This window comes from Patella vulgata, chromosome 9 (genome assembly GCF_932274485.2).
Source record: "Patella vulgata chromosome 9, xgPatVulg1.2, whole genome shotgun sequence".
In the NCBI taxonomy this organism is placed as follows: Eukaryota; Metazoa; Mollusca; class Gastropoda; family Patellidae; genus Patella; species Patella vulgata.
Genome location: NC_065887.2, coordinates 44,430,394 through 44,445,302, shown reverse-complemented (window position 1 = coordinate 44,445,302; position 14,909 = coordinate 44,430,394). Strand labels below are relative to the sequence as shown.

The window sequence follows — 14,909 nt, the reverse complement described above, 5'->3', positions numbered from 1 at the left end:
ATCGGACGATTCTATTGGTCAAATGTTTAGCGGATATCTATTTTATTTTATATATGTTTTGATTGATATTTAATGAGTTCATATTTTTGTTTCAATAGAAAGAAGTAACACAAATTTTGTAATTGAATTAAATGATCAATTTATTTTGTGCAGACCTGTAGTTTCGGAAGTAAGATGGCTGTACATGGAAGAAAAACGGATTTCCGCAGATTGGAAAGGGATTTAGAGGCACAAGAATTGGAGGTATTTTTTAAAACAATATTTTACCGTCTGTCGAAACCGAGAAAGGACATTTTGATTCATAATTTATAAAAATGAAGGGTAATTTTCGCTGAAAAATTTAAAATGTTATAGGCCTTTACATGTACTGGGCAGAACCACTGGCTAACTAACATTAACAACATCATAGATAGTTTCATAGTCATACCATACAGTTATTTTGTCATACAACATGAATCACTCAGTCAGTTACAGTGCTGAGTGCATGTTGATTCAACGCAATTCTGGTATCCAAGTTCGAGGGATAATTTGAATTGGCAAGGTAATACGTAACAGGCATTGCCCGAGTAGAGCGAAGCTGGTGTGATTGTTGTTAAATATATATTAACCTTCATAATTAAGTTTCTCAAGTGATATAAGTAATGTTAAATAATCTTGTTTTTCCAAATTGATTTTTATTTACATCTAAATTGTATGATTAATTTTGTTAAAAAAAAAAAAGTGTGAGATTTGGTTAAGTTGGCATGCGCATTGCTATTTTTGCCCAGTGTATCCGGTTCCGGTCTGAATTTTTTTTTTAATCAACAGTCTGTGGGGCAGATTTAGTTACGCTCCTGTGTTACCGGAAAAGAGCTTTGCTCAAGCACCGCGCCTCGCGCGATGTTTCAGAGCTTCACTCTATATTACATTTACATTCAATAGCATATTTGAAACATGTGACTTAAAAAAATGCAACTACCGTGGCGTATGACTTTTAAGAGCTATTCTCATGTTGCTAACATGTTATATGAAATGGGGTTTAATTCCTACTTTACTGCATAGCCTGGGCTAGTGAAGACACATACAGTAGGATCTGTATGAGCAGCCACTCCTATTCAGCGACATCTCCTTGTAAGCGGTCACGATAATTTCCCCCCGTAAAAATTCTATCGTTTCATCTCTTTATTCAACGGTCAATCCTCTAACGCGGCCAGCGGTCACTATTTTACTAATAAATTCAACAAAACATTGCTCATTCAACGGCCATTGTTGAACGAGATACCACCTTGTCGCTAATCCCTTGAGTAGTAGTTAATTAACTGGACCCCCACTGATCAGGTAAAAAGAAATGTAATTATAACAATCAACCGGGATTATCTGTTAATTAATCTTTTGTTTTATTAAATGACTAACCTGATCATTGTTTTCACGCGTAACGAAACATTATTTGATACTGATTGAATAAAACGAAAGTACCGAGTTTTGTCACGATCATCTAGTATCTCTTTTCCATTGCCACTTTGTTGTTAAACAGATGTTTTAGCGCCTCCTATAATATTACATGTACATTCAGAGTTACACCCCCTGCGAATCGGTGATAAAATCAGCGATGGGTTATTGTTCGTGTGCTTTTTTGATAAAATAAAATTAATTCATCGATTTTCTTCACAATAATGGATAAATATTATCGAATGCATCACAATGGTAGACAGTAGTATCGAAGGTTGGTACAAAATGACAAGTTTACAGAAGTTATGTCTGAGATTTGAGTAAAGAATTTTTGTTCAGCAGCAACATTTAGCGACGGTCAAATTTACCGATGCAGTATTGATGTTCAATATTTAATTTATGTCAGCACAAAAAGCACCAAGATTTTATTAAGAGGCCACTCCTGTTAGGCGGTCAGTCGTGAAAATATCCCTTGGGTGGCTGCTTAATGCAGATTCTACTGTATTTGTCATACAGTGTGCTATGAGGGACATTTGGTCCGGGCACTGGCACTACAGCCTAGTCTTGTTTCAAATTCCAACTGTCAAAGGTTCTTTTACGTGCACGCCAATGAGTAAGCTTACACAGGATCTGTTTTTTGTCCGATTCGAACGACTAGACACTTTTCTTGCCAGGCCCTCCTTCCTGCACCATTAACAAAGAACTGGAAAACGTGCAGGAAAATCTTGATTTACTTTCCCCAACATCATGTTATAATGATTTAGGACAAGAAAAATATTATAACTAGGGCTGTGTCGATACAGTTCATTTTCGATACGATACATATTGACATAACGGCAAACCGTTACGCGATACGTATCGCGATATGATGACATCACGAATTATGCCCAAAATAATCTCAAACTACATTCTGTTTCAAGATGTTTGAGATGGGTAAGCATCAGGGTTCTTAATCCATTTTGAAACGAACTGGCCGGAATTGGGTCAATTGAGGACCTGTAGGATATGGGTTAATTATAAGCTCCATTGCCTTTAATATAGCAAGACTTCAACAAAAATAATTCTTGGTAATTTGTTGTGGAGAATGTCGTATTTTAATGTACACTGTATGTGATTACTACAAAAATAACGACGGATACACCTTTTGAAAATGTTCCATATTTAATTCACATAAAATCTTGAAGTTCACGTCCGTAATATTCCAGAATAAATTAATTACTGTCTTCGTTTATTCGATGAAACGTTCACATTTCATAAGTTGATGATCTAAAATATTAGCATTTTTCATCTATTGCCAGTATCAGAAAATGCCGTAGCTAAAATAAGCTGATACGGCACCATGGCATTTCTTCATAACACAATCTGTAGTCTTTGTCTATCAGGTAACTATAGTCAAGTAACTTGGCAAAAGTTTTTATTCATTCGTCAATTGATAGACACACAGCACAATTGTCACGTGACAACATACTGAAATTGCTTTAAATGAAATAAAATGAAATGAAATGGGGTTTAACGTCCTACTCTTCTGCACCTAACCTGGGCTAATTGAAGACGGGCATACACCATACAGTGTTCTATGAGGGAAATTTTGCCTGGGCAGCGGCGCTACGGCCTACTCTTATATCGAATTCCAACTGCCAAGGGATCTTTTACGTGCACGCCAATGTGTACATGGGACCTCGGTTTTTCGTCCCATCCGAACGACTAGGCAGCTGTCCTTGTCAGGCCCTCCGTTCTGCATCACTGACAAGGGGAAACCACGCCGGAAAATCGAGATGAACTTTCTCGGCCAATGCAGGGATCGAACACCCGACCTCCAGGCTAGCGAGCCAGCACCTTACCCACTTGAAATTGCTTTAAAATCAAAATTCCGTACAATTATGATATGGCCTTCAATAAAAACAATATTTTTAAAATTAAGCCTTTTTCAGAATGAGTATAAAATAAAATAAAAATCATAACGGTAAGCGCTATTTAGAACTGGGTTATTGACCTAATTCCAAGCGATATGCCACGTGTCATTGGAATTCTATCAGGAAAATATATTATTAAATGACAGTTTCTCGGTGTATTCGGTGTTCTATCAGGGGATTATAACATTCTATGAAGATTTAAATTTACCTAACAACTGGTCAGTGAATCCATCAATGTATGATCCAGTTTTATTTTAATATGTACCTGTACCTGGAATTCACACGGAGCGTGGGAGACGCTCGATTGGCAAACCATGCCGAGATCGTCTTCTTTCGCCACGTGGGTTTCGTGGCCTTTCTTAACTGAAAATTTTTTTCAACGATACGGCGATACAGCTATATTATGTATTGGTATAAATATCGCTGTAACATATCAATAGATATCAGTGTATCGATATATCGACACAGCCCTAATTATAACCAGTTTACATACATGTTGAGAATACCGATAAATAATTGTAGATTTAATGCAAATTTCTAATCATCCAATTAATATTTGCTGATGTTAATTAACATGTACCAGTATCCCTGGTAATTATCAGGAACCCAAACCAAATTTACAGCTAAGTTTAAAATAAATTATCTCACATTGAAAAACGTTTGAACCTGTAACATATATTTATGTAATGAATTTAATCTACATGTAGCTATTGAAGTGGATCTAGAAGCTGTGAATAGTGGGTGGTCCAAATCTAGGACGCCATCCACAATCCCACCATACAATGAATGTCAACAAAATACTTACTATAACACTGTCTGTGGACCCTGTCTGTAAGAACATAGATCATATTGCCTATATATAGTTGTTTGCCAATCGTTATCTCCCCGAAAAGCTGTTTTATTCAAGTTAATGTAACGTTCATATAATATTATGATTGTTATTGGATTTTGTTAACCTTAGCCTGTTTGTAGAGTTAACAGAAAATTTGTACTGACTGTCACCTCAGGCTCTGGTGGTACTACTATCTGGGTGGTTCACTATAAGTATAACCATCAATATGATAGTTAATAGTATAAGACCGCAGAGGAGTGGGGGAAGAATGATGCTGTAATAGAAAAATTTTCAGCTAACAACGTATGTCATGTGATTAAGCTTTTAACTATTTGGGACTGAGCCTAAATTTCATGGTATTTGAGTTCACTGATGGGAGCAAATTCTTGTGAACGAGAGGATAAGAAATGGGACATAATCTCGAGGCCTGAAGGTTAATTCTGCCTGTTTTGTGAGTGTTGACAGAACATTTGTACAGTCTGTTGCCCCACGACCCACTCACTAGTATCTGCCTGTTTTGTGAGTGTTGACAGAACATTTGCACAGTCTGTTGCACCACGACCCACTCACTAGTATCTGCCTGTTTTGTGAGTGTTGACAGAACATTTGTACAGTCTGTTGCACCACGACCCACTCACTAGTTATTACTAACTGGGTGATTCACTGTAACCGTGAAGATGATAGTGATGAGGGATCAACACCACAGATCAGGATTGGAAGAGTGATGAAATAATGGAATTGAGCAATGTATAATACTTATGTAACTGAGCTTTTTGTGCCATGCATGTAGGCACAAAAATATTTGAGATAATATGTAATTTGTGACTTTGTCTGATGGGGGCACTTACTTGGTCTCCTGTAGTACATCTACTGTATGATATTTGATGGTCATAGAATACATGTAGTTTACGGATATGACACATGATTTCCAATGGATTTTGTAGTAGTTAAGAGATTTTTTTTAGAAAAAGCATCTTGGTACATTGTACATATATTCGAACTGACATTTTATTTTATTTTGCAGTCACCTGGTGGTATTGCTGGAAGTTATATATATAGTCAACTACTGTCCATTTATTTAGTACATAATGACACGTAAGTGTATACATCGGAACATGATGAGTGTAATTAGAGAATCATAGTGTGCTTGTATAAATTAAATCACAACCATTCACACATAACTTCTGTGTAAATCAAAATAAAACCGATATAAACTGATGTAGAGTAGAAAAAATGTAATTCTGATAATTTTCAAAATCAGTATGTTTGTACATGTATGTATTAATTGAAGTTATAAATTACTTATTGTTTTTTCAGATGTAATGCTAAATTTCTGTGGAAAAGAATACCACAAAATATAAAAACAGTAAGTCATGTTTAACCATGTAAATGTAACAATTCTCAAAACACTAAAGACATTCCAGTTCATAAATATTAAAAAATTTTAACAATACTTAGAATAAACTTTGTGTGTGCTTTGAGCAGACTTTATTGTCTGAAGTTTGGCACTATTTAAGAATCCTATATTATTATTATAGATGGTATAGAATTAAGGCAGTTATGTCCAATTCCTGATAATTATGTGAGATTTTCAATTTTGAAGTTTGTGAGATTATGATACTGTGTGATTGTAGCATATAAACAAACATAAACTAAGTCTGTCATACAATATATAGATATTAGTTCAGTCATCTGTCTTGTCATGTTCGATCCAATGAGGAGGGTCACGTACACATACTAACATTCCTCCTAATTCTATAATATTATTTATGTGTAGAAATTCCAATCACTTATTTTCAATTTTCCCAGAGTAATACAGAGTTAAATCAGATCTGGGCTGTAGGACAGAAAATGTGGCAGAGAGATTATCCTGGTGTATATGAAACATTAAAATATGATTGGTCTGATCGTATTAAACCTATTATGAATTCTTTAACAGGTAACATTTTAGTAAGCTTTCAACAGCTCACCTGTTATATTTATCATCCGTCATCATTAGTCTAGTCGATGCAGCCCATCATCATTAGTCTCATAGGCGTACGGGCTCGATGACAGTTAGGGGGGCAGGAACCCGAATTGCCCGAAAAAATTTCGGGTTTACAGACAGCGGCGCGGTCTTCCTCGAGAGACGAAGAATTGGAATATCTGACGGCTGCAAACACGTTTTCCTGCTATTTCAGCCCGTGAACAAAGCAACTTCAAAGTGGTCTAATATAGGCTAATTAAGATGGCTGGCTTGAATTCCAATCAAAAGATCAATCGTTTACAGGCCAAGGAGACGGGACCGTTGGGAGAAAATTTTGAAAATTAAAAATTTTTTTTCACTTTACCCGTCTGCCCGAAAAGTCAGCTTGCCCGAAAGTTAGGGGGGCAGCTGCCCCCCCCCCCCCCCCACCCCCTGGCTCGTACGCCTATGATTAGTCTAGTCGGTGCAGCCCGTCATCATTAGTCTAGTCGGTGCAGCCCGTCATCATTAGTCTAGTCGGTACAGCCCGTCATCATTAGTCTAGTTGGTACAGCCCGTCATCATTAGTCTAGTCGGTGCAGCCCGTCATCATTAGTCTAGTCGGTACAGCCCATCATCATTAGTCTAGTTGGTACAGTCTGTCATCATTAGTCTAATCGGTACAGCCCTTCATCATTAGTCTAGTCGGTACAGACAAGTGGGTGGTTAAACCCCATTTTATATTGTTCCCCTGATGATGATACATGCCACAATCCTAATGACTTTAATGATTTTTGTGCCACTTGAAATGAATGTAATGGTTTGTTTCTATGAAAGTGTTTCTATTTGGATATATGTTTGTATAATGTATTTGTTGTTTCTTTTGTAGAATCTATACGACAAGGAGCTTTCCGTTTAGTGTCTTTAGCTTACTCATCTATAAATAGCGAAGAATTTGCAAGTTTTGTGGGAATGCCTGTTAGCGAAGCTGTTCAAGGTAAAATAGTTTACAATAATAATTAAATTAAAGGGCAACTCCCAACATATCTGGTAGCTGTTGTATTTCTGATAGTCATCTTACCAATATCCTCAAAAATAACAGAGGCTAAACTATGTTAACCTATTTATCTGTACAAGATAGAAATTTGTTATAGTAGTAAATAATGTTATTTTATTATTTATTCATCATATTTCTTGTAGCTGCTGTTGCCAAAGGTTGGATAGAAGATGCTCAAAATAAAATATTAACACCTAAAAAAGCAGGTAATTATTACTATATGTTTGTAAAATTAATAAAAATAATTAGATTGGTAAATAAATGAAATGAAATGAATTGGGGCTTAACGTCCTACTGTTCTGCTCCGAACTGGGCTAATGAACATGGGCATACGCCATACAGTGTGCTATGAGGGAAATTTTCCACGGACAGCGGCTCCACGGCCTACTTTTATATCGAATTCCAACTGTCAAGGGATCTTTTACATGCACACCAATGTGTACATGGGACCTCGGTTTTTTGTCCCATCCGAATGACTAGACAGCTGTCCTTGTCAGGCCCTCCGCCCTGCTTCACTGACAAGGGGGAACCACGCCGGAAAATCTGGATGAACTTTCTCGGCCAATGCAGGGATCAAACACTAGATTGGTAAATAAACAAAACCAGCCAACAGACACATGTACATCACTACAACTTGTCTTAGTGGGAGTCTTGTGTTTAATGTTTAGTTTCAAAACATTGTTGGCAAATTGTTCAAATTCATGGAGAATCATTAAAAAAAATATTGGGTTCCTACTGTTCCTAAAATGGTAATCTAGATTAGATAATGAGTGTTGGTTTATAATTGCAGTATTGAGTAATTAACAGATTAATTAATAACTCAACACCCTAAAATCTACCCAAATTGATTATTTAACATGTCATTAAGAAAACAAAATCAAAATATCAAAGGCAGTTAATTTCCTGACTTGGATTTAATCGGAGGAGGCAGAATGATACTAAACTTCCTCAATATTATAGTTACCGGTAGTAAAGGATTCTAAATCCTTGAATTGATGTTTATTCCTTGTAATGTCTGTGTAGTTTGTCTCATTCACAGTTTTTTGTTATAAGTTTTGTTTTACGGTTCTCAACACTTACTATTTAAGTATGTTTTTGGAATGTATAATGTACTGTACCCTGATTATATTTAACATGTCCACCACCTTGGATCAATCTTTTGTTGATGGTCTAAAATAAAGTATTTCTCAGTATAATAAATTGTTAACATATAAATGTTTTTAAAATGTTGTAGAGAAAATAGTAGATCCACCTTTACCCAGTGAACGGCAGTTATCAGTATTAACTGATTATGTTTCTTTCCTAGAGAACTGATTTATACAGGTAACAAACCATTATTATACCTTGATAATTACTGATTTATACAGGTAACAAACCATTATTATAGCTTAAAAAATAAATACTTGACCGACTCATCAGTTGATGGATGTCATGTATTTGAAAGATGATATCATGTTTACTACCAATACAAGTATTATATACTTGGCTGTGTTTTCATATAATAAATTATAAAAATACAATTTTCTCTCATTTCAGACATTCAATGACTAGAAGTGCTACAGTGACAGTAAATCAGTGTGATTTTATATTCATAGATTAAGCTACCTAAACCTGATTTTGGTAAAAATAAAAATAAGTGTTGAATGTTAAATGTATATATGGTTAAAGATTAATTTGTTTATATCTCATATCAACAAATTAAATCAGCATTCGTACACAGATCATTTAAAAAACCTTTCAGCCCATATACGTTTATATATAAAATATTACTGTACCGATTCCATATATTTGAACAGATTCTTTCCCAATACTTATTATATTTGTATGTGTAAATGTAGAAAACTAGTATTGGCAGGAGAAGTAGTTATTATAATTACAACATTAGAAACAAACCTGGAAATTATTTATTATAGTCAGAAGGAAGACAGACGGTCTTAAAACCATCAACCTGCGAGATGGGTAAATGAGATGTTTTGTTGGGTTTTTTTTTAAAATAAGACCACACCCTTTTTTTTTTGAAAGCCTTTGGTAATGATTAAGTTAATGTATTAATAATATAAAGTAGGATTGACAATGGTATGAGAGTATGAACCTGTCCTGACATTATATATCACACTACTTGTTTATCACTATAAGCAAAGTAAGGCATTTAGCATAAAGTTTGTACCCCAATCTCTATTCTAAAATTTCATATTGTTTAATAACTTGTTTAACAACTTGTTATATAACCTGTTTAACAACTTGTTATATAACCTGTTTAATAACTTGTTATATAACCTGTTTAATAACTTGTTATATAACCTGTTTAATAACTTGTTATATAACCTATTATATTTATATGAATGATTAAAGGGATATTGTTAGCACTCTTTATGTTAGACTAGATACTCCAGTAACATGGCTGTATTCATGAATAATCTACATTATGTAGTGGAAATTTGATTTTTATAATTTCTCTATATTAAAATGCTGATAAAATATAGTGATTGTTGGTTATTATTGAGTAAAAAAAGATGGACTATCCCAGTCTAGCTAAAGCCATCAGTCCAAAATATAATGAATGAGTTGGTTTATTCTGGAAACATGGAATTCAAAATATAACCAACCAAACAACCGAGAGAGGAGTTTTAACTTTTATGCAATTTTAGTTGAGCAAAATGATTTTTATGACCAAGTACCTGAAATATTCACATATTGCCCAACTAACAGAGTCAAATCTCTACAGTGTCCCCAGCACCTAAATCTTGTCTTTTCTCTTTTTATCAGTAAATCATGAATTGTTATAATGCTCCATAGTTATGACAGAAATGGTTCCACTACTGATGTCTTCCGTCTTGCTCCAGCCATAGTAGTTGACCGTCCTAAGGCCTTCCTTTGAGCAAGTTTTGAAGTCATTTGACTACAAAACAGTTACTGGCCTATAACGCCCTTAATTTCCAATTACACTGACCCCAAACTCTACTGTACATAGCTTAACATATAATAAACCAGTTCCCATTGAAATAAAGGTGAAACCTTGCCCTATAATTATATGATTTGATTAAACCTAACTGCTATGCAAAATTTATGTTCATTTTAAAATGGCCGCCGAACCAGAATCACGTGGTTTCATCACTCGAAAATACAGAAAAACTATTCAGTAAGACAAGATTATGATTTCAGGGTTCCACTCTTCACTGTTTGTAACATAATTACTTATTTCCATGCAAACTGTGATGACGTGTTGAAAATTTTGCAATTGAACTCATTTTACTTGCTCAAAGCCTCGAATAGTGTATCAGTTGTAGCTGTGGATAAGAATTATCACGGCTACAAATGGCAGCTACAGTTATGATAGCTAACATCCGATGGCTAGAAAACCTCGTCTCTGTTGTTTTTCAACTGTTTGGGGCAATTACTGTCCGCCAAAGAGTACGATACCCCGTTTTTTCAACCCACCTATACAGTAGGCTACTGGTAAGGGTGAGGGAAACGGGAATTACCCAGAAACTATCTGTGCCAACACCGGGATTAATCCGGGACCTTTGGTTAGCAAGCTGTTAGAAAATTGTCTTGATTTGTGATTAAATTAATATGTTTTATATTTAAGGGCTGCCTGCCACCCAGTCGTCGTAATATGTTGTATTGTTTGACTTGGATGTTAGGTTGTGTTTTTATTCTTGCAAGACTGTGCCATAGAACATCTAACCGGGTCATAATAGCGATTTTGTTTTCCAGGCTTTCTTTCCTGTCCCTTACCAAACTTGGTCTTCAGTTTGATTGAACTTTGCTAGTAGGTTTCCTTGGAAACGCTGTATTACCCTATCTAGATGGAAGCATATAGGTGTGGGCTATATATGAGTGGTTGCCATACACAGATCTGCCACTGGTGTAGTACTACGGACTTCTTTAATTGTTGTGTTTCCTTATGGTCGTAAATAATACTACAGTAATAATGGTTTAACAGCTTTATTGGTAAACTGGAAATAACTTTGCAGGTTCCTCGTTCTCAAATATATAATGACTTCTTGGAATAATCTGGTGAGAGTCTCTAGTTAAAACTCACTTCAACCCTTCGATCAATTTATACCTATCTCATTTCGGCAGGTCATTAGTACTTTTCCATTGAAAATACGTAATAAACTTGTTTATTTCCCACCACTAACAATAGATATTACCTTATTTGGTCTATCAACCATAGGTCAATAAACAGCCAGAATTTGATGACTATTTTGACAATGATTATAATTTGACCAAAATATCACTGGTTTTTACGAATAACTATATCCACGTTTATTAAGTGCGTGTGATTTGACTTTATAGACAAAATTGAAGAGACAATTTTATAAAGACCCAAAATTGTTTCAAGGGCCAAAGTGCTACACTGGCTAACACAGAAAGTTGATTAGATTATAAAATAGCGTCAGTGTAAAATCTGAACAAGTTGTTATAAATAATTTTAAAGATACATTATTGTATATTTAGATAAAGAACTGGCCATTCTTGCTATAATAGTTCGAAAATAGATGTATATATTGACAATTTCATTCAAATTACTCTATTGCTAACGAAGATATTAGCCTCTGAAGGTTTGACAAGATGTGTGCATTAATTGATTAATTGCAATCAGCGTACTGGTTATTAAAAATTCGAAGCTAATCCTATTTAATTTCAATAATTTCTGTTAATTTCTTCTGGAGTTGTGGCCCCTGTTTCACTCTGTTGCACCTTGTGAACGCTCTAACGACAAAAGTTATCATCCGATCGGTATGAAATTTATATGCATTAGTTTAGATTAGTGAATCGAAGAATCCAATAGAATATTGTTTCTAGAGTTATGGCCCTTATATTACCTTTACTATGGCCCTTCACGCAAATTGTAATCTGATCTGTATGAAATTGCCTTTAAAATGCTCTCCATTACCTACAAAAGAATAAATATGCGACAAGACTTGTCGACGATTTAGCTGCAAGTGGGCGTATGTTTCGTTGTCTGACAACCTATCTTTAAATTAAATTAAATATGGCTGAACCGTTCTAATCTACTTAATATCGGAAATATCCGATGGCATCGAGAGTTGATTACGGTCTTGACATGTTAACAAATGTCTCATTAATAGTTTATACAGTGCTAGGACTATCTAGGAAAAAGTGCTAAATTTTTGATGTTTGGGTTTGGTCCGGTTCACTGATTTTAACTGCTTGGTATGCTGATCTAAACAACATGTCCGTCTTGAGTAGCATTGCCCTAATATAAATTACATAAGCGTTGACAACTATGAACCGGCCAGTGGGAGTATCAAATAACTAAACATTTTAATTTCTAAAATAAAAATCTCATTTTATATAAAGTCTTTGATATCAGTTGTTTAGTCTTCTAAAAACCAAGTTTTATCATGCTGAGCTATTTTTGTACGCCCACATTTTCAAGTGGACGTTTATTGAGTCGCCCCTGTCAGCCCACAATTTATTTGTGGACATGCGATTCCTTTCGATATTGGCATTTTATCCAATATTAAAAGCTGTTCTAACATATCACCATTCCACCCTTATGATGGTTGAGTTCGAATTTCATGAAAATCGGATTGAAACTGCCCGCTCCTCGTTCGCAAATAGTGTAAAAGTATATAATACCAAGATTGTGGACACTGTAGAAGTCACAATTTTTTTATCCGATTTTGATCAAACTTAAAATATATGTCTATATTCCACGGATTTTTGTTTCTTTCCATATTCGCACATATCGGTCCGTAACCTCCTAGATTATGGACCTTGGTTGTACCAAAAATTACAGTTTATGCCCGATTTTAAAAACCGTTTAAATATACACCGTTACACCCTGGTTTGAATTTCGTGATAATCGGATCGAAGGCTGTGGTCCCTTTAACGATTTGTATCCGGTTTGGAAAACAACTTAATATTATATGTTTATGTATCAAAGATCTCGGTTTGATGTTCTCGTATATCGGGCCTAACTTCTTGCCTTGTGGCCCCTAATGTACGAGAAATCGTGGGGTTTTTTTTAGCTTGTCGGATTATATGTTCATATCCCAAAGTTCTGAGTTCCTGTCGATACCTCAGACCGTGTCTGCCTGGATGATGACCTCATTTTTGAGCTTGTTCTCTGTCCAACTCTTGCGAGATGTGGGCGTCTCTTGCATGGCAACCGCTTTTTTCAAATATATTTCATATTGAAATTCACACTATATATCAAAGTAGCTAAGTCTTTAACTCAACATCATCCACAGTTTTCCGGCATTGAAAACACCAATTATTTGTCAATTTAAATGAAAGTTGATGTTGTGATTTTACCAGGAAAAGATAGGCCTATGCTTGTGATATCCAAATTGTATAGAAGCCTATAACTACCGTTCATAATCTCTACTTTTCGTCTCTTCAAAACACGAAAGTCAAAAAGTCGAAAAGTAGAAGTTACGACAAAATGAGAAGGGGTGATTCATCTTCTTAACAATGAAGGGTTTTCTCTGGATCCGCTCACTGGGTATGTTGGTCCAGAAATGACCCATTTTATTGGGTATAAAGTAAGAAATATGTCAGTAAATGAGGTCAGTGTTTAAGAGTATTTTGTTAATGATCTGTTAACTCACCTGACCGTTATAACATGGGATAACTTACAATAGAATGATAAACAGTATGATATATAGATTATAGCCCTCAACTTCTTCACTCCTGCCAACTTTTAACAGCAAAATCACTAAAACAAAAGTCTGCCATTGATAAACCGAACAGTCACGATCACGTACTTATCCCACACCGAACAAAGTTAAGGGCTTCGTCTGTACTTCCTTTTTTTTCCAGAACAGATCTAATAAACCATTTAAGATATGTTTATGAAACTTAATTGTTCCCATCATCCTATCATATAATTGTGCCATTTTTTCTATACGCCCACATTAAAATGTGGTCGTATATTGTTGTTAACTATTATAGTGAGAACTGCCATCTCTTTATCTAATCTCCCATAATGTATGTTTAATAGTGTTAAACAAAGAATATTGGAGACAGGTGATTAGGGAAATATGATATAGATATAAATGAGGGGTAATTAAGGTGGATTAAGATTTATTAAAATATAGCTGACTGAACTAAGTAACACTGCGGATTAGTACGACCTATTAAACATTTACTATTGGGCTGTAATTATCAATTGTAAGAATAATGCATATTTATAAACGAATTTCACCCTACGAGTTCTTGATGTGGAAATTTACACGGAAATATTTATTTATGGCTAGGGATATGATATCATATCTTTCTTATCTAAATTAGATCCTGCATATACATAAATAAATAAAAAAAATCAGTCCAGATAAAACATTCTCCACTTTACTTCATTCTGACATACATTAAATCATATAAGCTAGCTGTCTGCCTTCTATGGGCGTCTTCAGATATTAATAATGTATACAAAATATTACAAATACGATACATATATACATTCTTACAATAATAGATTTCCATGACAATGGATTGTAAATAATATTAGATAACGTACAACAAAAGGTTTAAAAGTATATAATACATAACATGACATAAATCTACATAGTCCTCCTGGTATAGTTTGACAATGGCCAATATAGGAATAATGAGATGAAATAAACGTTCATAGACAATTTATGTAATCTGGCTATAATAAAACATAACCTTTCATTAATTTACATAATCTTCCTGGTATAATTTGACAATAGAACCATACAGAAGTAAAGAGATTAATTAAATGTCAATAGATTATTA

At 34.8% G+C, this 14,909-nt stretch overlaps 1 protein-coding gene across 1 annotated transcript; it reads left to right on the top strand.

Annotated features, from left to right (window-relative positions):
* Positions 1-105: 105 nt before the first annotated feature.
* Positions 106-9,655, top strand: LOC126832550 (COP9 signalosome complex subunit 8). The gene is made up of 8 exons (XM_050563396.2): positions 106-243; positions 5,198-5,268; positions 5,491-5,539; positions 5,983-6,112; positions 7,008-7,115; positions 7,319-7,381; positions 8,410-8,498; positions 8,712-9,655. The coding sequence occupies exons 1-7, from the start codon at positions 175-177 to the stop codon at positions 8,487-8,489; spliced, it is 570 nt and encodes a 189-aa protein (XP_050419353.2). The 5' UTR covers positions 106-174; the 3' UTR covers positions 8,490-8,498; positions 8,712-9,655.
* The last annotated feature ends 5,254 nt before the right edge of the window (positions 9,656-14,909 follow it).